This window comes from Myotis myotis, unplaced genomic scaffold (genome assembly GCF_014108235.1).
Source record: "Myotis myotis isolate mMyoMyo1 unplaced genomic scaffold, mMyoMyo1.p scaffold_m19_p_1, whole genome shotgun sequence".
Taxonomy (NCBI): Eukaryota; Metazoa; Chordata; class Mammalia; order Chiroptera; family Vespertilionidae; genus Myotis; species Myotis myotis.
Genome location: NW_023416313.1, coordinates 49348767 through 49370485, shown reverse-complemented (window position 1 = coordinate 49370485; position 21719 = coordinate 49348767). Strand labels below are relative to the sequence as shown.

Sequence of the window (21719 nt, the reverse complement as noted above, 5' to 3'; positions counted from 1 at the left end):
TCCCTGTGTTGATAGAGTGGCTTTGTGTGCTAGGTGTCCTGTAGGGCCCAGTAGCTCAGCCTCCCCAGTTACCTGAGGTGGACACTCTTGGTGCACCCCCTCGTGGGCTTTGTGCACAGTCTTGTTGTAGCTATGCCTTGGTTGTTGTAGGATCACTGGGAGGAATTGACCTCCAGGGCAATTGGCAGCGAGAATCAGCTGCCCTGATGATGCTCAGCTGTGTAGCAATGCAAGCCGCTGTGGGGCCTGGGCCTTCTCTTGGAAGCTCTGAGTCTATCTGGCCCGGCTGCGGTTAGGTAATTACAGGTTGCAAATGGCCGGGGCATTCATATGCAAAAGCCTCTGCCGCAGCCTGGGTGGGGCGGGTTCTCAAGGAATCAAAGGGCTGAGAAAGCAGCTATGGCGGAGCCTCAGCCCTGCCCTAAGGAGTCGCGGGTCCCAGTGTCCCGGCAATGACTGCAAGCACCTCTGAGGGAAAGCTGCTCTCAAGCTCGCCCGCTGCCAGACAGTCCAGTATTTCCCCGTATGAGCCCTGGGTCCCCAGAGACTTCCCGGAACCGGATTTCAGAGCCGTCGGGAGCTTGTGTCTCCCTCCGGATTCAAAAAGACAGCCGCGTCCTAAGGTGCCAGACCCTTTCCGCGCGCGCGCGCGAGCCCCCGTACTTCTGCACGCCACCTCCGCAGCTCCTCCCGCTCGCAGTGTGCTTTTCTCTCCTTCTAGTTGTAGAATTTACACTCAGCCAGCCCTCCTGTAGTTCTGGATGATGTCCACCTTGTGTTTTTGATGCATTTATCGATTGTTGTGGGAAGCAGAAATTTCCCGGTGTTTATCTATGCCGCCATCTTAGTTTCTCCGTTAATTTAAATTTAAAAAATCACGTACATAAACATATTTGTAAGCATGCGCGCGTGCGCACACACACACACACACACACACACACACAAATATACAAGACCCCTAAAAGAATATATAAGAAATTGGCAACAGTGACTTACCGAGGGGAACGGGGCTGGAAGGGAAATTTACTAGTAAACAGGATGTAGCTGGTTTTTGTTTTAAACCCATTCTGTATTTTTTTCAGTCTTAAAATAGTTTAATCCTTTTCTAATGTGTTATAATTACGGATACATATATGGTATAATGCTATCTTATTTAGTATATTTGGACTTATTTTTTCTTGTTTATGACTATTCTATCCTTAGATTTTTATGATTCAGATAACAATATTTTTCTAACAAAATCTAAAGCTATGTATTGTCTTTTTTCTCCTTCCAAATAAGACAATAACTTTACTCATTTCTTAAACACACACACACACACACACACACACACACACACACACACTTTATTATTCTTGTCTATGACTTATTTTACCTTCTTAAAGAGGCAAATATAATGAAAAAGTTCATTTTTTATTAATTGCCAACATCTTTTATTTGCCTCACTTTTTTTTTCCTTCTCAAATCTTCTTCTGGGTTTAGTTTTCTTGCTGAAGAGTATCCATTCATACAGTGGTGCCCAACCAGAGGCAGTTTTGCCCCCTCCGGGACATTTGGTGATGTCTGGACACATGTTTGGTTGTCACAACTGGGAGGTGCTACTGGCATCTACTGGTAGAAACCTGGGATGTTGCTAAACATCCTACAATGTACAGGCTCAAAACATCAATGGGGTTAATAGGTTGAGAAACCCTGCATCAGTAGTTCTTTATGAAAGGATCTGTGGGTGGTAAACTTTCTTAGACTTCACATATTTTAAAATGTCTAAATTTCACTCTCAGTTTTAAATGACTAGTTAGGTATAGAATTCTAGGTCGACAGTTCAAAATTATGAAGATATTACTCCATTGACTTTTGATGTCTCTCTCCTTGGTCTTTTGCACTTTTACTACAACATATCCAGATCTAAATTTATTTGTATTCATCCTCTTTGGCCCTTGGGACATACTTTCAATCCAAGGCCTCATATCTTTCTTAAATTTTAAAAAACTTTCAGAAATTATCTCTTCACTTACTGCTTCTCTGTAATTTGCTCTATTTTCTCCCTCCCCCCAAAAGAAAAAAAACAGTTAAACACTTATTGGAGCTTCTCCATCTATTCTCTGTATCTTAATCCTCTCATTTTTAACTTTTCTGAGCTTATCTATATATATAAAAGGCTAAGTGACCAACCGTACATACATCCGTACGTCAACCAACCGACCGACCAACCGGCCGGTACATGTGACACACACTGGCAATTTAAAAATAAATGTTGACTTGCGCATGCGCGATACATATAAAGCTTTTGCTGGCGCCAATCGCACATGTATTTTAATTTTATAATACTATATTATATATACTATTTTGACATGTAATTTTTTGCAGTAATGGAACTACTGCACGAATCTTTCTTCTTATTAATTTCCTTTCAATGTGCATGAATCCGTGCACCGGGCCACTAGTATTTGTATAAATTCCTTAGAACTATCTTCCAATTAACAATTATCTCTTGACACCCAAGAGAAGTTCCCCGTTAATTTGGGACAGAGACCTGTTCCGAGGGAAGACAGAGTTAATGCTCTGTCATGAATATTAAGAGATGAACATATCTGTCCAGAGCTTGTCTGTCAGGCTATTAATAATGCTAAATTAGATCATTGTTTTAAGTAAATGGCAATTTCTAAACTTCCATGTAGAATACCCTTTTTCAGGAAAGAAAAGGGGATTTTTGGCTTTTGCCTCTATCAAAATTGACCTGAGGGTCAGGAGCCTATTTTCCCAATCTTGATTCAGTCCCTAACCAATCTCACCCTTGTGTCACATGTGAATGAGATTCTGTGGATAGCCTGCTCCTCCTAGTTGAGTCTCAAGGAGTCCTGATCATTTGAAAAAACAAAAACAAAAAACCACTAAAATCACATTTGATCCTCTTGTCTCTTTCTTGTGCTTATAATTACAGGTCACTTGGCTGGTGGACAACAGACAAATGCAACATGATTAATGGAACAGACGGTGATACTTTTCACCCACTAATAACGAAAGACGAAGTCCTGTATGTCTTTCCATCTGATTTTTGCAGGTAAGAACTTTAAAAATACCTTTGACTGCAAGACCACCCAAAGTGTGAGGAATCTATGTAGCTATACTTATGAGGCATGGATATTCATGGTTAGTCCCTGATAAATGATGATGGCATATTGAGAGACAGTGTGGAGCAGTGGTTTGCAGCATGGGCCTCAGAGCCTGACTGCATTGGTTCAAATACCAGCTCTACCACTTAGAGCTGTGTGGCCTTGGGAATGTTACTGAATGACTCTGCCTCACTTTCCTCATTTGTAAATGAGGCTACAAATAGTTGCCTACCTTGAGAGTTGTTATGAGGACAAATGAATTGCTGTTAGTAAAATACTTAGCCCAGGGCTTGTCACCCAGTAAATAAAATTAAGTGCTAGCTATTAGTTAATATGATATTCAAGCATGAAATTTGACCTGATCTTTTTCCAGTCAACAGATAATCTCTACATAAAAGATAAATAAATTGTACTGGTATCTCCATAATTTAGAGTTTAGCTTAGCTATACCTTGCCATTGATCATATCTATTCTCACTCGCCCTGTAATCTCTCCCTCTCTACTGCCAGCTCCTTCTCGACAAATGAACATGATTATGTCTTTGTGGGAAGAGGGGCACCCTGCTGCACACCCTGATCCCCATCTCCCACTGTGCTTTTCCCACCCATCACCCTTGAACTACAGCCTCCAGTTCCTCCCCCACTCGCTCTTTCAAGGCTTTTTATGAAACTCCTCTAAGTCAAATGACCTGGTCACGCTTGACACGGTTGATTCAATATTCTCAAGAACTGCTGTTCTTTGAGTGTTTCATAGCTCACAGAATTGCACCACCTACCCAGTCAGCCCTGCCAGAGACACTGGGAACACTGTAAATATCCCTCCTCTCTTGCATTTAGTCGGTCACCAAATGCTATCTGTTCCTCCTCAGAAATAGCTCTTGCATTCATCCTCACCTCTCCACCCCGCTATCTGTGCCATGGTTTAGACCAGCAATTTTCCAACCCTTTTCATCTCATGACACACATAAACTAATTACTAAAATTCTATGACACACACAAAATATATTTTTTTTTGCCCATCTGACCAAAAAAAGGAAAGGTATAATTTTGATTCTTTCAAACCAGACGGCTACTGTGGTGTTGGATGTTGTCATTTTTTTTATTTGACAATCTAAGGGAAAAGAGGTCAGTGCCCCTGACTAAATAGTCAGGTATTACATGTTTTATAAATTCTTTCAGCACACCGGTTGAAAAATCACTGGTTTAGACCCTTTCCAGCTGGCTGCTCCATTTAATAAATATTTGTGGAAGCACCAAAGGAATTGAAAACGCATTGGTGTGCAATGAATGAAACAAGGGAACCTAGAAGGGCAGTAGGAGGCTTCTTTTAAAAAGATTTGGCACAGAGGAAACACATTCTTATCTGGAAAAACCACTTTGAAGAACCATTTGGCAGTGTTTAGTAAAGCCAAAGACATGTTAAGTCCCTAATTCTGCACTTCTGTCCTACATAGATTCCCCAGCTTGAATATATATATATATGTATGTACACGCGCACACACACAAACACACACACACACATACACACAAAGAGAAATAGACAGAAAATTCATTGCAACATTGTAGTGGTAAAAAATTGAAGCAATCTAGGTGCTTATAAAAGTGAAAATATAAATAAATTCTAGTATATTTTAAATGCTATATGGTATGATGGGATACCATATAGGATTTAACATATACAAATCAGAGCTATCTACATTAATGTAAAAAATCTTAAAAATATAATGTTGAATGAAGAAGCAAATTACAGAAAGAGAACATGGCATTCTGTATATAATACTTTAAAACAGCCAACAGTGCCACATACTGTTTATGAATATGTCCATATGGAAAAGCATAAAGATCTCAATGGAAGAGTAAACCCCAGATTCAGGATAGTGGTTTCTTCTGGAGACACAGAGAAGGACTAGAATCAGGAGTTATACAGAGAGCTGCAGTTGTACCCATAACATATTTTTTATTTATCTGAGTAATATTTGTTATAAAAGGTGTTTATTATAGCATTTTCTCAATTCTGTTTGCCTAAAATATTTCATTTTTAAAAATACTATTGGGGGGGGTTGTGAGTGGAAGGCAATTTCCACGTTATTCATAACCCTGCCAGAGGTGTATCTCATCTCTGGTTCAAAGATGAAAAAGTGAGGCCCAGAGAGCACTTCCTCTCAAATGAAGGGCTAAAGGATAGATTAAGACAAAGTGCTTTGTCTGTTACAGGTTTCTCCCCCACTATCAACAGTAGAATATTCCTATGAAACCTTTTGTAAGCTGATTTGTCATAAAGCAAAGCACTTATCATTAATTTATATGAAAAATATTTTGAGCATTCCAAGACAAAACATAAGCCACCAATAAATACCAAATATGCTTAATTATGTCCAGTTTTATACTAAGCATAACACCTTTATGAGCTCTCTTAGTCTTTTCTGATACCTTAGGACACATCTTGCTAACAGATGCACAACATGAAATCGAGGTAAAGCACAGATGCTCATAGATGCAGTTCAGAGCTATGGGGCTGGGTGCTGAGATGCTGGGTGACTCCTGGGGGAGGAGCTTGGTGGGGTCACTCTCATTGCTTCCAGTACTTGCTGCCATTATAATGAATGCCTTGCTGCAAGACAAATCCAATTTTCTTTTTTAAAAAATATATTTTTATTGATGTCAGAGAGGAAGGGAGAGGGAGAGAGAGATAGAAACATCAATGATGAGAGAGAATCATTGATCAGCTGCCTCCTCCACGCCCCCTACTGGGGGAGCCACAAGGTGGGGCGGGGGACGAGGAGGGGGTGGCGGGCGGGGGGGGGCGGCATGTGCCCTGACTGGCTCATGGGTTGACATTCAACCACTGAGTCACGCTGGCCAGGCAAAACAAATGCTATTTTCGCTTTTCACCTTTTCCCATAAAAGCAAAAATCCTCTTCAGATTTCTTTTGGTTAGCAAAAACAAGTACTAATGTAGGCTTTTGGTAGAAGTAAAGTTGCATAAAGCCAACTTCTGAAATTCGGGGTTATACCTGTACTCAGGTGCTATGCAAACATGAGGGTGGTTAGTATTTCAGGGGACCACTGAAACTCCATTCATAACTGAAGGCAGAAATGTGTTGACCTCCATTGAAATCGATGATGGGCAAAATGTGAAACTATTTTCATTTGGGTGAAATGCATATAAAAGCATGTATTCTAGTCAGGTATCTGTCTCATGGGGCACTTGTCCAGGCCAGGCTTTGGCTTTGCTTCTCTCACCCTTGCTTCCTGTTCCTTGCTTCTGCTTCCCCCACACTGGCATGTGTCCCTGCTGGTCTAGACCACTCATTTCCATTCTAAATGTCATCTCTAAAAAAAAAATGTTTTTATTAATTTGAGAGAGAGAGGGGGGAAAGGAAAGGGGGAGAGAGAAAGAGAAACATCGATATGAGAGAGAAACATCCATCACTTGTTTCCCACATACACCCTGACTGGAGATTGAACCCTCAACCTGGGCATGTGCCTTCACTGGGAATTGAACCAGCAACCTTTCCATGCACAGGATGACACTCAACCAACTGAGCCACACCGGCCGGGGCCTAAATGTCATCTTCTTAATTTTCTACCACGGATTTCTTTTCATGGCCTTGTTTGGATATTCCCACAGTTGCTACCTCTTAAACATCGTTCTCTACAGTTCATCTCCTCCTTTATTACACGTTGAGTGTGTGGAGCTCCTTTCCAGCTTCGTTTTGCATCTTCCCCTTTCGCTTACCCTAAGCCTTAGCTGTGTTGTCCCTGAGAACTGTCGCTAACGTATTGATTCAGGCCAGATTGTGCTGCCTGCAGCCCACACTGACTTTTTGTTCTTCCTCCCTAACAGGTCAGTGCATATAACTTTCAGTGACTATAAGAGTGTACAGGGACTGCCCGCCTTTCGGTTTACGGTGCCTTACGAAGCATTAGCCAATACCTCCGACAATGCCGGCTTCTGTATACCCGCAGGAAACTGCCTGGGCTCAGGAGTTCTGAATGTCAGCATCTGCAAGAACGGTAAGAGGTGACATGATTCCGAGCGTCTGGGATGGAGGACTGGTGTTCTTCCGCCAAGAGCGTTGTCAGCCCCACAGTAAGGACGATTCTGACCTTGCGAGAACAGCGTTTCATAGCCTGGCTATAGAATGGATAAAAGATAAAATGATTGGCTTTCCTGCAATGGTTTTTATTGGCAGCAGTTTAGAAGTCTTAATAATAGCTCATGTCTACTAGCACTGACTAGGCCAGTGGTCGGCAAACTGCGGCTCACGAGCCACATGCGGCTCTTTGGCTCCTTGAGTGTGACTCCTCCACAAAATACCGACTTCTGTGCATGGGCCATGAAGTTTCAGTTGCACTGTACATGCGCGTCCGCACGTGGTATTTTGTGGAAAAGCCACACTCAAGGGGCCAAAGAGCCACATGTGGCTCGCGAGCCACAGTTTACCGACCACTGGACTAGGCCCAGTCACTAGCACTGACTAGGCCCAGTCACTGCTGTATGTACTTTATGTACTTACATATAGCACCTACATATAGTTAATACATGAGAAGCATGACCTGATATCACATTCAAAACAATGCCAAAGGAGGGAGTGGAGAGCTCAGTAATGAAAAAGCACCGATGTTGGTAAAGAGTCTCAATGACTTCAAAGCAAATTTCTCCGTTTTTCTCAATGTCTGAGCTACTCCGCTCCTTTCCATGAACGAGGCAGAATTATCAGTGGTGCCACTGACACCGTCATTGTCTTATTCTTGAGGACTACCTTTAGCAATCATATGCTGCATAATTACTTACAATACCTCTGCTTGAGAGAGCCCATGGCCTCTTTTTATAACTGTGGAAACCAGGGATCAGAGAGGGAACTTGATTTTTATCAAATCCTGTCTCCCAGCCAGTCCTTGTTGGAACGAGGGTCTGATATTCATGCTGTGATTCTTCTTAGGCAACAGTTCCTCTTTACAGTTTCTCTTGAGAAATGTGGTAACCCCTTTCTCCCGAATAAAGTTGTCCTTTTCTCCTGGATAAAGGACCATGCTAACTTCTGTCCTCCTGTCCAGTTAGTTTGAAAATCTCCTTTTGGGATAAGCCTGAGGTCAGCAGTATCCTCCCTATCCTTGTCTGAGAGGGCAGCGCTTCCCAACCCTGGCCTTGCACCAGGGTTATCTGGAGAACCATTAATCATATCTGTCCAGGGCCCCAGAATCTGTATTTTAACATGAGCTGCTGGTGATCCTTGTGAAGGTGCTGCCTGCGTGTTCGGGAAGCACAGTGCCAGGGATCGCGGCTCCCCTCATCTGGAGATAAGACTAAAGATGAATGGGAACGAGTTTCTGCTCTGACCTGACCTACTGTCTCACTGGCTGAATAGTGCCCCGTCCACTCAGCCCATGTGCCTCTGGCTCCAGGCATAAGTGTGGATGTATTTTTGTTTTGTTAATGTTCTGCTACCTCAAGAAGTTGATAGCTGAATAAACAGGAATATTCTACTTTGCAACAGTCAATTTTTTCCCTCTTGCCTCTTGTGTATTAATTAGCAAATGTGGACGGAATGTTACCTCTCCAGGATTGCCCTCTAGTGTTTTGAATCCTCGAGTAACAATTTGGATGGTGGGATGAGTGAATGCTCTGGAGTCGGGGAGATGTGGGGTTGCGTCCTATCCTGCTTTCTTGTAAATTGGCCCAGTTGGTTGAGAAGGGCTCTAGACACCAATTTCTTCATTCATATAAAAGGGGATAATTATAACTTCCTTAAGCTTGTGTGAAGGTTAGAGATAATAGAGGTAAAACACACAAGACTGTGTCTGGCCCTTAGTAAACCCTCAATAGAGTTTTAAAAATATATTTTAAAGGTGACTATAGGCCACAAAGAAGGAAATGATGGCTTTGTGAAACCAGTAGTACAGAGCAAAACACTTGTGTGTGTGTGTGACAGATGATGTGTATGTTGAGCTATGGAACTGGTGGATGTGTAAACAGAATGAAATTACTAGCCAATAAGCTATTTTCTTCAAAAATATATTTACTAGAAGTAATTATAGGGTCCCTCTCTCCTCCTCAATAGGAAAATCTAGAATAGGTTTTCTTTAATAATTGTTTCCCTACTTCTTTTGTAAAATGAATAGGAAAGGCAAAACACACACACACACACACAACAAACAAACAAACAAACAAAACACAATCAGAGTCTTCATGTGGGCAGACCTTGATCTAGTCTGAGGCTGGGCAGATGTCAGAACCAAGCACAGTCTTAAAACATTCTGCACCAACATATGCTGGAGAACAAAGCCTATCTTAGATAAAGTAAAAACAGAAAAGCAAGCAAAAAAAAAAAAAAGTCATTTACTGGTAGAGAATTGTAGTTGAAACGGGGTTTGAAGTGCTTTGAGCTAAAATAAAGCATCCATTATTCAATTAGAATTCTACCTCTGTCACTGATAGCTGGATGTCCCTGGCTAAATTTTGTCTCTTCTCTGAACCACACTGTCCTCAAATGCAAAATGAATATTTCTAACTTCATAGGGCTGCTGGGAACATTAATTAAAATAATGTGTATAAAGCATTTACTTTTATAGGTTGAATGTTTGTTAAAGAATAATTTAGCTGGGACTTCAGTACATATTGTGGAATAAAATATTGAAATGTCAGAAAATGGAGTATAAACCCTGCATGAGGAGGTGTAGAATGGAATTTTAGCCTGCCCTCTCCAACCCAAGTTTACTTATGTGTAGCCTTTTCCCCCTTAGGAACCAGGTTTGTGGGCAGAAACTTTATATTTATCGTAGCCTTTTCAGAACCACATCATTCATTTCTGTTTTCCTTAAAACGCAGGTGCACCTATTATTTTATCCTTCCCACACTTCTACCAAGCAGATCAGAGTTTTGTGTCTGCCATAGATGGCATGCATCCAAATAAGGACCATCATGAGACGTTTGTGGACATTAATCCTGTGAGTAAACACCTCTTTCTGGTAAAAGACCATATGTTTCATTTTGTCTATTCAGTGGTCATGGTTTTGTCCTTAGCTCTCTTAAGTCTACTGTCTCCCTTTCATATACACGCCAATGTAGAAAACTCAGCTCAGTGCAATGTAATGTATAGCCTCCGATTCTTCCATTTGGAAGGCTGAACTCTGTCAACCTAATGTACAGAAACACCAGCAAACCTGCTTTAACAAAACAGCAACAGTGAACATTCCATCACCGAAAACAAGTGAGATTGGACCCAGGTAACCTGGTCAATCTTCTGTCACCAGCCTTGGACCTCAACATACATACATTTCTCCCATGGAGGCACCGATCAGCAAGATTGAAGACATTCCTGTTTACTGCCAAAAATGTTTTGTTTAAAACTTAAATACAGGGTGTCCCCCCAAAATGTATACAGGTAATGATTAATTCCAGTGGGTTAAATCTGAAAAAGAAGCATTGATTGAGCTATCAGCTGTTAGAATGTGCGTACATTTTTGGGGGACACCTTGTGTATATATTAGCTTCAGTTACTTTTGGCAAACCTCTTCCTTTAAGAGTTTATTATATACTATTCATTTAAAAGGCATCAAGTATGCATACACTTTAATCCTATATTCATAGAAGAGAAAAAAGAAAACCATAAAAGGATATGAGTATCATTTCACAGTGTGACAGTGTCACCAAAAACGCAGTTTGGGTTGCCTGCTGTAATGAAAGCCAAACTTGTGAGACAGGTGCTGATGCGAAAGGAAATAGATTTATTCAAGTGCCATGACCTGGGAGAATGGTGGACTCCTGTCTCAAAGGCCATCTCTCCTTCCAGCTCAAGCCTGTGGTTCTTATAGGGAAGGGGAGGGGAGGGCTTTTTTTCCACCCAATTATCTTTCTAGTTTTTCACGAGATGGGCCCTGTTCATGCATCTTTCTAGCTTGTGGCGTGTTCAGTGTGAGAACCTCCCCCCTGTGTTGTCTGGGGGAGACTCCTGGAGCTCCCTGACTGTCTACAGCAGGAATGGGGGGTGTCCATCCCATGGGCCGTATAAGACCCACAAAATCACTTGGTCTGGCCCTGCCAAGGCATTAGGGGTGAGTTAATTAAATGTTTGACCAAATATAGCAGGCTCATGTTTAAGTTGATAATTTTATGTGATGTTATAAATATCCAAATGGCCCTTAGCAGAAAAAAGGTTCCCCACCCCTGGTGTACAGTAACAACAGCCTCTCACTGTAGGAACTGAATTAAAGGCCACATGTCTTCATTCTTGGGCTTTTGAACACATGGCACAATAAGAGAAAAGCAAAACATTCTCTTAGCACAGCAATTCAGGGGGACTTCACTCTTTGCTACACTCAGTTCATGTGTATCTGAGAAGTCAGTATTCTTATTTTTGTGATTAAGATCAGGTGTGGTTTTCTCCCTTTTCTCTCTTAGCCACCAGTAAGTTCCTTTTCATCAGCCAGACTGTTAGCAGGTGCTTGTTACGAAGGCTGAGGCACAGTCCCATAACCTTAGATGACGGCAGCGGCTGCTCTGCCTGGGTGGGCCCGACCACACCTGGGCACTGTTCTCTGGCAGCGACAACCATCCTTCAGACAGGGTGTCTGTTAGGTCTCCCTTCTGCCAGCGTCCTCTAGGGCTTTGTTGTTCAAAGAGGCAGCATCCTGGGCGCTTGTTAGAAATGCCCAATCTTAGGCCCACCCCAGACCTACTGAGTCAGAACCTTCATTTTAACAAGAACTCAGGCGCATACTAAAGTTGAGAAACACTGGTCTGCCAGGCACCTAAAAATAATCCACATCTATCATTTTGTTCTGGGGTCAGGGTTCCCTGTGTCCCACTGTGCCTATCGAACACGGCAGTGGTCACCTCGTTTATCAGAGCCACACAGAAATGGTGCGCTATTGGAAACAATTGTGTTTGTGGTTTTAATCATGTTTTCTTTCTACTTCTGTGGTTTGCAGTTGACTGGATTTATCCTAAGAGCAGCCAAGAGGTTCCAAATCAACGTTTATGTCAAAAAAATAGATGGCTTTAGGTAAATTTTGCTTTTTTATACAGAAGCAAAGGGTCGTTTCCCTGCAGTGACTTTCTGGTGGGGTTGATGCTGGGCGGGAGATAGCCCCCTTCTAAGTCCACTCACCCTTACCCCTCAGGGATGAGGGATGGCCAGTCTTGGTTTTGTAACTTACTTATTTTATTTAACCTAATGCATATACAGTGCTTTCCATAAATCAAGCATTGTTCTAAGTACTTTACATATATGAACTCATTTATTTCTCACAATAACCTTATATTATCCCCATTTCATAGATGAGGAAAACAAGGCACAGAGAAGTTAAATAACTTGCTAGAACTCACACAGCTAGTAAGGCTACAGAATTAGCTCCTGCCACTCCACTAAGCATTCCCCTCGCTTTGACTCTGGTTGCCTCCTTCCTTCCTTCCCCACCGCTCCCGCCCAGGGCCAGCCACAAGCTCCACTCGGTCAGTTAAAATGGCCTCATGTCCAGCCTTTCCTCCCAACTAAAAACCACTGCTTAATTAGGATCCCTAAGTACAGTTTCCTGCTCCAACTTTTCAATGGGAATTTTTTTGATATGAGAAAATGCTTATGATTTAATGTTGAATGGAAGAAAGAGGGTACAAAACTATGCATAATATCATATATTTATCCTATTCTTTCTGTTGATAAAACTTGGTTGGTTCCCCCATCAAATTTACTAGATTTAAGCCCACAATCACGGATATTTCTAGGAAGCAAATGTGGGTTGCATGAATGCATTTGTCACCTTGTCACCCGTGTGTATTTCTGAGGCAGTATAGTTTAGTAGCTAAGGTCTGGTGCTTTAGATTCAAAGTAGAATTACCATCCTGGCTCTACCATTTGCTCTGGTGGTCCTGGACAAATTACTCTGAGCCATAATTTACTCTCTTAAACCTGGGACATGGGCTACTGTGAGAAGTAAATGACATAATGTCCCTGAAAACACTGGTGCGGAGCTTGTAAATGCACACTAAGTGATTTTCCTGGGCTGTTGTGAAGATGATACCTGGCAGTCTAGTCACAAAACATTCTGAGGACTGGCAGCGCTGTTCTGCCAGCCGTAGCCGCCCCTCTGACTCTTGGGAGAATTGTAATCATTTTGAGGAATTTGCTTTCAGCATCTTGTGTTTTGATAAAAACAGTGTACATGAATGTGCAACACTTGGAATTGCTACACTGATAGACTGGAATCTAACTTCTGAACAATATGTGTTCTCAAAGATCACTAACAAGTCTCTTTAAATTCTGAGTAATTTAATGAAATAAGTGTGCTCGCATCTGCCTATAAGCGTGTCTCTCCAGACCAGTGTGCCCGCACCATCAGGATGTTTCTAAAAGATCTCATCTTTTGTCCCTGCAGTGAAACGGGCAACATCCGAACCATGGTTTTCCCAGTGATGTATGTCAATGAGGTGAGTCCTGGGAGAGGGCCTCGGGCTGGCTTTACCTGTGGAAGCTGGGGAACATTCCATGTCGAAGTCTACTGTTGTAGCTGTGTGTCATGCTAGATGTGAGGGGTGGAGGGGAAAGGTGATTTTTAAAAACCTGCTTGTCCTCTGAAAATTTCTTTGTGTTCACACGAATGCACTTGATGTCTGAGATTTGAAAATGAATGGAAAGAAGTTTCCCTTCTTGAGCACGTTGTTTGGGTAAAACTTCCTCCTGGGAAGCTGGCTGTGCAAGAAACAAAATGGAAAGGTCCCTGAAGCAATGTCAGCCACTGTTGAAACAATAAAGTCAACACGCAGAGAGATGTTCCAGTGAACCCTTCTGTGTGTCTCCTCCTTTGAAACCCCGCCAGTTTGTAAAATGTCGTCAGCTTACTGTGCATTAGCTGAGGAGGAGGGAAGAGGGAACAATTAAAATGAATGGCAACATTAATAAAAACTGTGTGTGAGGTGGTTAAAGAAATGGTTCCATTGCTCTGGTGGTGCCTCCAGTGGTCAGCGTGTCAGCTGGGGCACCCTGTCAGGTACTGGGTTGCAGGTTTGATCCCTGCCCCTGGTCAGGAGTGTGCGGTGGGCAACCAGTCGATGTGTCTCTCTCACACCAATCCCTCTCACATCTCTCTCTCTCTCTCTCTTTCTTACTCTCTCTCTCTCTCCCTGTCCCCACGCCTCCCTCCTTTCCACTCTCTCTGAAAAAATCAATGGGAAAATACTTTCCAGTGAAGATTAACCAAAAAATAAAATAATAAGAAATGGTTAAACAAATGTGATATATGCCCATTAAATTTCAGTGATACAAGGTTGCCTCAGCCTTCATCGTAGCATAGAGTTTCTTCTACGTTCTGGTAAGCAAATATGTAAGAAACTGATCCTGTCTTAGTTCAAACGAAAGGAGTTTCCCTGAAAAATACTTCTTTTGCAGTATACACAGAAATATTACCTCTAGGCCCTGGCTGGGTAGCTCAGTGGGTTAGACCAGAATCCCAATAGGCCAAGGTTTCGATTTCTTCCCGGGTCAGGCCACATACGAGAAGCAACCAATGAATGCATAAATGAATAGAACAACAAACCTATTTTTCTCTCTCCCTTTCTCTCTATAAATAAATAAATAATAAATAAATAAATGAAGTATTATCCTAAATGTTAGGTGTAAATTGAAGTTTTGTTAATAAAAGCATATTATGAAAGCTCAGAAAACACCCATTTAAGACACAATGATAATATTTTTCTGAATCACACATCACATTGACTATAGTTCTGCCTCCTCAGTTTCCCTCTCTCTTCAACCTGGTTTCAAGAGGGGAAATTGTGGGTTTCCCCCTTAATAAATCTCAATTGCCTGGCTTTTGTTGTAAATAGCAGCATTTTTAAAAGTGTTTATTATTTTTTCTTTTCCTTAAAAATACTTGTTCTTTCCAGAAAATTTCGTAACACAGATTAAAGCAAGGAAAGGGGAAAAAAAGTAAAATAACTTTTCACAAAACCTGAGTCAGACTGATACATTGTCTTTAATTTGCTTCATTTTCCTTGCCAATGTATTGTAAAATGTTTTCTGATAACAACTTTGTAAAAAATAACTGAGTGGTTTACATTTTGTAAAACTAATGTGTGCTCTTTAAAGAAAGAAAAGAGAAAAAGAAAAAGGGAGGAAGGAAGGAAGGAAGGAAGGAAGGAAGGAAGGAAGGAAGGAAGGAAGGAAGGAAGGAAGGGAGTGAGTGAGTTAATGAATAAATGTCCCCTCTGGTTATACTAATTTATAAATGGATTTTCAGGATCTCTGGTTTGCTAACAGGAGAACGTACCCAAATTGCATTTAATGATTTGGAAGAAAGATAGCAAAAAGAAGTTATACCTTGGATGTTTGGTAATCAAGGCAATACTGTTTTCTTGTTCCTAGAGCGTTGTCATTGATAAAGAGAATGCAAGCCGCCTGAAGTCTGTGATTAACACCACTTCCATCATCAGCAACGTACCCTACATTGTCATGGCGCTGGGTGTGTTCTTCGGTTTGATCTTCACCTGGCTTGCCTGCCGAGGACAGGGATTCATGGATGAGGTGAGCGGAGGCTGGAGGAACTTCTCACTGGATAACTTTAAAATTCAGCTGGGCTTCACTGACGGGCTGCCAGCTGGCTCATTAGGGTGGATTCTGAGCTTTTATGCCGGGCACAGCGATTTCATGCTTATATTACTGCTGGGCAAAATAAGAAGCAAGGAGGAGAGATAGAATGGGACTGTCCAGTGTTTGGGGCTCCTGTGGAGGGAATGGAACCCCTGGGAGTAAGCTTTACGTGCTTGGAAGTAGCCTGAAAGAAAAGGAAGACTGTATACTATATCACCGCTAAGTACCTGGCATTTGCTGTCAGGCTGCCTAGGTTCAAATCCTAGTGCTGCCGCTTAGTCCCTGTGTGTCCCTAGAAACTGTGCATCAGTTTCTTCATCTTTAAAATGAGAGAATACGCGAGCCTCCTTTAGGAGTTTCTGTGAGGATTCCGTGATTCAAACATAAAGCACTTGGCCCAGTGCTAGTGTTTAGTAAGAGCTTAGTAAACATTAGCTACAGGATCAAAGAAAAACAGCTCAAAGGTCGCAGGGCAAGGCAACCAGGACCTGCTTGGGAAGAATCTGTGATGTCATCAAAGACCCACCTCTGAGTCGTCATTGCCTCATAAACGATTAGCACAGGGGTTGTAGTTCCTTTCCTGGAGGGACGGGAGCAGCCCCAATGGATGCGATACACACAGCTGGGTGGGCCTCCCAGTGGCCAGCAGGCCAACCCAGGGTCTAAATACCTTCAGTGAGCCTTGTCTGTAGGAGCCTTTCTCAGATTCTCAGCAGCTTCCCGTTTAGCCATAAAGGCTGTTTATTTTTCCCCCTAGCCGCCTCAGCTCATTGTCTGAGCCCCATGTGAAGCAGGAAATGCTAGGTTGAAACCACCTGAATAATATTAACACAGATTTCCCCTTCTTCCATGTCCTTCCATTATGTTTCTTAACCCGTGCCCATCATGTTACACTGAATTAGGTGTGAGGCCATTTCTTTTTTTTTTTCTTCCGGTTTTTTAAAATTTTATTTTTCAGTTATAGTTTGCATTCAATATTATTTTGTATGAGTTTCAGGTGTATAGGATAGTGGTTACACAATCATACACTTTAAAAAGTACCCCCCCCCCCCCATTTCCAGTACCCACTGGCACCATACTTAGTTATCACAATATGGTTGCCTATATTCCCTATGCTGTACTTCATATACCCGTATTTTGCCATTTCTACCTGTGGATCTCACTTCCAGCCTGACCTTTCCATAAGCACAGATGAAAGCCCATGTAGATGTTATCACTGCTCCTACAATTAACCATCTCCACCTATTCAACAAGCAAGCAATGACTGAGCAAGACTTTCTTCTCTGGAAGATTTCCAATCAGGAAGGAAGCAAATTCAATTGAGTGTGATGAGGGTTACAGTCCGAATCAGTACAGGGAACGGGACTGACTGCTCTGGGATCTGGGGTGGGGTGGTCAGGACAGGCCTCCTCAAGAGGGTTAGGCCTGAATGTTAAAGAAAAATCAGTCTGAGAGAAGAGAGAGGTGAGGGGGACGACCCATGACCTACAGCCTTCCAATCAGTCTTTCCTCCTTCCGTCTCCCCTTCCCCGCCCCCTACTTTTCACGTGGAAACATGTTTCTGACCTGGAGGCCTAACTTTGCTGTCCTCTCCTTTCTGCGTCGCAGGGAACTGCAGATGAAAGAGCACCCCTCATACGAACCTAACCCTGGCCTGAGCTTCGCGAAGGAACCCTGGTGAGCTGTCCTGATCTGGATCAGACGTGGAAACCATCGCGTTCTCACAGGCTCTTTGCCTGTTGAGAGAAGGAAGGGGACCAGAACTGGCAAGTGATGAGAGCATTTGGCCGGAGCTCAAAGAACAGGTTGATTTAGCCACTGGGCTCTCAGATCCGTGGTCCCTGGCAAAGGGTTTTGTTTTTCATGTGTCTAGCAAGTATTTAATAAACTCTTGTATAGTAATTTTATTGTTGTTGGGTGCTGGTAGCTCCAGAATTTTGTGACCACTGTTGTGGTTATAATGTCTGCATCACTTGTTAATGCTACTTGGTCTAACCTTATTCAGTATGCTTCATTCACTAAACTTTGTACTCCAAATACATAAATACCATTTTCTTGTTGTATTCCTCCATTCCTGTCATCCCAAAACCAGAATAAGAGTTCGGAGCCCAGGGTAAAATGGTAGCCTTGTTGAGTACATCATTCAAATGCACCCAATTTCCTCTTTTTAAAAAAGTTATATATTGCATTCTGTGTTATTTGTCAATTCTTCATTCCTCCAGGAAAATAATTTGGTCTTCTACTTTCATACCTGGTAAGAACCTAGTGAGGAAGGGGGTGGGTGGAGTGAGGCACCTAATGAGTCCATAGTGATAAATACCTGAGGATTTTTTACTTGTGCTTTTGTGAACTGAAAGAATGCAGAGATAATGTTGGTGGGGACAGTGCAGATATTTCCATATAGAATAGAACTAAATGCTAGTTCTGAGATTTGTGGATAGCTTGTTATTTTAGTTAAAATGATCTTGATGTGGCAAGGTGCTCCTGGAAGAATGTAATCAATAACTGACACCCCCCCAATCACCCTTGCCAAATAAAACACTGTATCAATTACAGTACTGTTGATTATTTGTAAAATTGTTTATGAGTATAGGAAGTCCATGCATCTACAGCCTAAGTGGCACATAAATTTCAGGAAGTCTGACTACACCGAAGAGATGTTTCTTTTGGGACAGTGTTTTTGGTTACTTTGAAATCGTTTTTATAAGTTGTTCTTTCCTCAGTTTCGGTTCCTTTTGTTGTTTTGTGGCTCACTGTCACTTACTGAAGAGAGAAAAATGTGCCCTACACTTCCTGTGACAATCATCTTGCTGACAGAATGACACTATTTTAAAATATTGCACAGAAAGTACTTTATAAAGGTCTGTTGGGACCAGAGCGAAGTCACCTCTCTTGATAAGACCTTTTGGTTTCCGGTGTGACCTAAATCAGAAGACTGGGAACCATCCTATGTTACAGAATTCAAGCTTATTTAAGGGCAATTTTTTTTTAATTCTCAAAGTTTAATATTTTTGATTGAGAAATCTACACAGTTATCTGGCAAAGTGCACAGAGAATTTCTTAACAACTGAATAATTCTACAGGAGTTGTTTAAAACTGGATTTCAGTGTAAGCAAATGAAGGAAAAAAAAGCTATGGATTTCACAAATACAGCCTCTGATCCCTGTATAGAGTAATAAATCGCTTTAGCTTATTTGCCCCAACTCTCCCTCTGTACACTAAAGCAACACGTAATATGTTTCCCTTCTTGAAGGGGCAATTTGTTAAAATCTTAACATCTCTATTAAAGTAAGATAGAACCTATAGTTACCCCAAATCAACAAAACGTGAAAAACTAATTTGAAAATGTTTTATCTTCAATAATGCCAAACATCTAGATTTTTTTAAGTTTATCAATATTTAACTAGATAACTGACATATCTTATTCTTTTCCACACTAATAAACCTGATAAGTCAGTGTTTACTCATTAGTTCATCCTATTATCAGGATATAATCATCTGTGAGGAGGAAATTTTTAGTGTGAATGTTAACAGTTAATGATATCTACCTTTAGACTGAATCCACAGACAGGAAGACCAAAACCATACTATTCCTATATGATTCTTAAGTTACTTGCCTTAACATCACATTTGATATTTGCCTTCTGAGAAGTCTGTGGCAAACCCATAAACTGCAGTCAAGATTACAGATTGGTTAAGAAGCATGAATGTACTCCCTACTTGGTTTTAGATGAAAATAACAAATTATTCCTCACGCTCACTCTCTTGGAGCCATTTTCCTGGAAAGACCTCCAAAGTCTTTGTGATTGTCACAGTCACAGAACCCCGGCGTCCTGTATTATGATACTCAGCTTAGGGAGGAGCCAAACCGAGAAAGGTTACCTCACTCTCCCAAGGAAAACTGGGAGTTGAACACAGGGCAGGGGAAGTAGGCGTGGCCACTTTTAGCTCCAGGTCCCCCCTCCCCGCTCCAGGCTTTATTTCGTCACTTCTAGAAAGATCACGAATGGTCAAGTGGAGCAAGTACCATACAACTAACCCCTATCGGGGCTTTTACGTAAGGGAGGCTAATTTTTTATTTACATTGCTCAAGATATGAGTTCTGCAAAAGGTGACCTTCATCCTTGGCCCCCTGGGTGTTATTACTGGAGTTAATTGCTTGTGGCTGACCTGAATGCTCTTCATGTAGCTTGTATAGTTGGTTCATTTCATGTGATTCTTGACATGTTTATTTCTACCCTTAATGCAATGAAGTATTTCACTAATAAAAAACCATTTATATGAAATTGCACTGGAAATTGTACGTTATGTCATCAGACATACAGTTGTCTATGGAATTCTGTTTGAAAGACACTCTTTGCCCTCTTGTCCGACGTAGGCCTGAGTCCCACCCCTTGGGCCACCTCTGATTTCATCTCAACTGTGGTGGACAGTTGGTTGGGGTTGGGGTTGGGGGGTAGTGGTTAGGGTTGGGGTTGGGGTTGGGGGGTTGGGGTTAGGGTTAGGGTCAGGGTCAGGGTCAGGGTCAGGGTCTCAGGAGCATGGGGAATTCATACTCCCAGGGACACGCTCAAGCAAAGGGGGCAGGAGTGAGCTGATCACTGTCCCAGTCCTCGGAGGGACAGTGCTCAGGCTCATTCTACAAGGTTCCCCAATTACGACTGCCCACAGCGGGGACTGCTTCCTGTGACCACCTCTGCATTCCTCGCCTCACACTCCTGGCCCCCTCACTGCTGCTTCCTTCCAAGTAGTCTGCCTGCACTCACACCTGACTCAGGCCTGCTTCCAGGAAATTTTGGATTCTGCTCTGGTTCTTCTCCTATCTCCTGCCACTTCTGCAGTCTGTCTCTTCTCTATACTCCCTCCCTGACAATCCTATTGACTTGCTCTGTTAACCTTCCGCCTCGCATTTCCAAACCACCTGATGGATATCCTCACCCAGCTTGTCTTCAAGTCCAGCAAGTAAAGAAAGGAACTCGTTTTTCCTTGTCTTCTCCCCCAGTTCCCATTGCTGGGGAATGGCATCTCAATTCACCCAGCTGTACACGCCAGGAACCAGGGACTCTAGCTACATTCTCCATCTCCTTCCCTCCGCATCCATCCATCAAGCGCTTCACATGCTTCTCGGTCTCTGCTCCTGTTATGGGTTCACTCAGCGAGACAGACCACCGACTCAGAATTTAAATTTAAGAGCCTTCATTAAGCTGGCCAGCTGACTGCAGTTACAGCACCCTGCTGAAGCAGAGGGCTGAACTGCAGCCCCGATTTCCATGGCCAGCGACTACAGTTACAGCACCCTGCCGGAGCAGAGGCCGAACTGCAGTGCTGACTGCAAGAGTTACATTTTATTATCAAATTTTTTCTGTGGAGGCCCAGAGCAAAATGTGTCTTTTAAATTCTGGGCCCCCAATATGGAGGAAACTCTCTTTATTTATACTTTTCCAGTCCTTTGTCTCCCAAATTTGGAATGAGACTTCCGGGCCTTCTGAGAAAGAAGGCCTGCGTGTGGGGAAGGGGCCATGAGACCATATCTCAAGGCCTGGCCTGATGTCAGCACCTTCCTATCTATGTGTTTTAGGAACAGACAGCATAGCATGACCCGTCTGGCCGAAGCGCCAGATATGTGGCCCAGCACACTACTGTCCTCACCCTAACACAGCAGAGCTCTCACTGGGACTCCTGCAATTGCCACTAGAAGCATCATTTAATATTCTGCATAGGTCATCCATTTACATTTTCAAAGACAGAAGGGATTTATAATGGAAAGTCTCCCTCCACCCATCTCCTAGCCACTCAATGCATCTTTCCAAAAGCCACCAGATACTCATTTTTAAAAATATACCTTCCCAGGAATATTTTATACCAGTATGTGTATTATGTATTCTAGCCGCCACCCCCCCCCCCCCAAATTGCAGCATACCAATGCAACGCTCTAAATTGTCTTTCCTGTACTTTCAGTTCCAGTTTCACATCTGAAGAGTATTCCTTTGTATAAATTTAACTATTTAAGCCAACCGCTT

General features: G+C 42.4%; 1 protein-coding gene across 2 annotated transcripts in view; it reads left to right on the top strand.

The window, feature by feature from the left end:
- SCARB2 (scavenger receptor class B member 2) overlaps positions 1–19985 on the top strand; it is a 62726-nt gene extending 42741 nt beyond the window's left edge. The window contains exons 6-12 of one of the 2 annotated variants that reach the window (XM_036336999.1): positions 2942–3061; positions 6960–7129; positions 9945–10063; positions 12047–12120; positions 13490–13541; positions 15475–15633; positions 17308–19985. In XM_036336999.1, the coding sequence (XP_036192892.1) occupies positions 2942–3061; positions 6960–7129; positions 9945–10063; positions 12047–12120; positions 13490–13541; positions 15475–15633; positions 17308–17346 (733 nt within the window). In that variant the 3' untranslated portion in view covers positions 17347–19985. The remainder of the gene's footprint in view (positions 1–2941; positions 3062–6959; positions 7130–9944; positions 10064–12046; positions 12121–13489; positions 13542–15474; positions 15634–17307) is intronic. The other variant, XM_036337008.1, reaches the window with a different exon arrangement.
- Positions 19986–21719: the final 1734 nt, after the last annotated feature.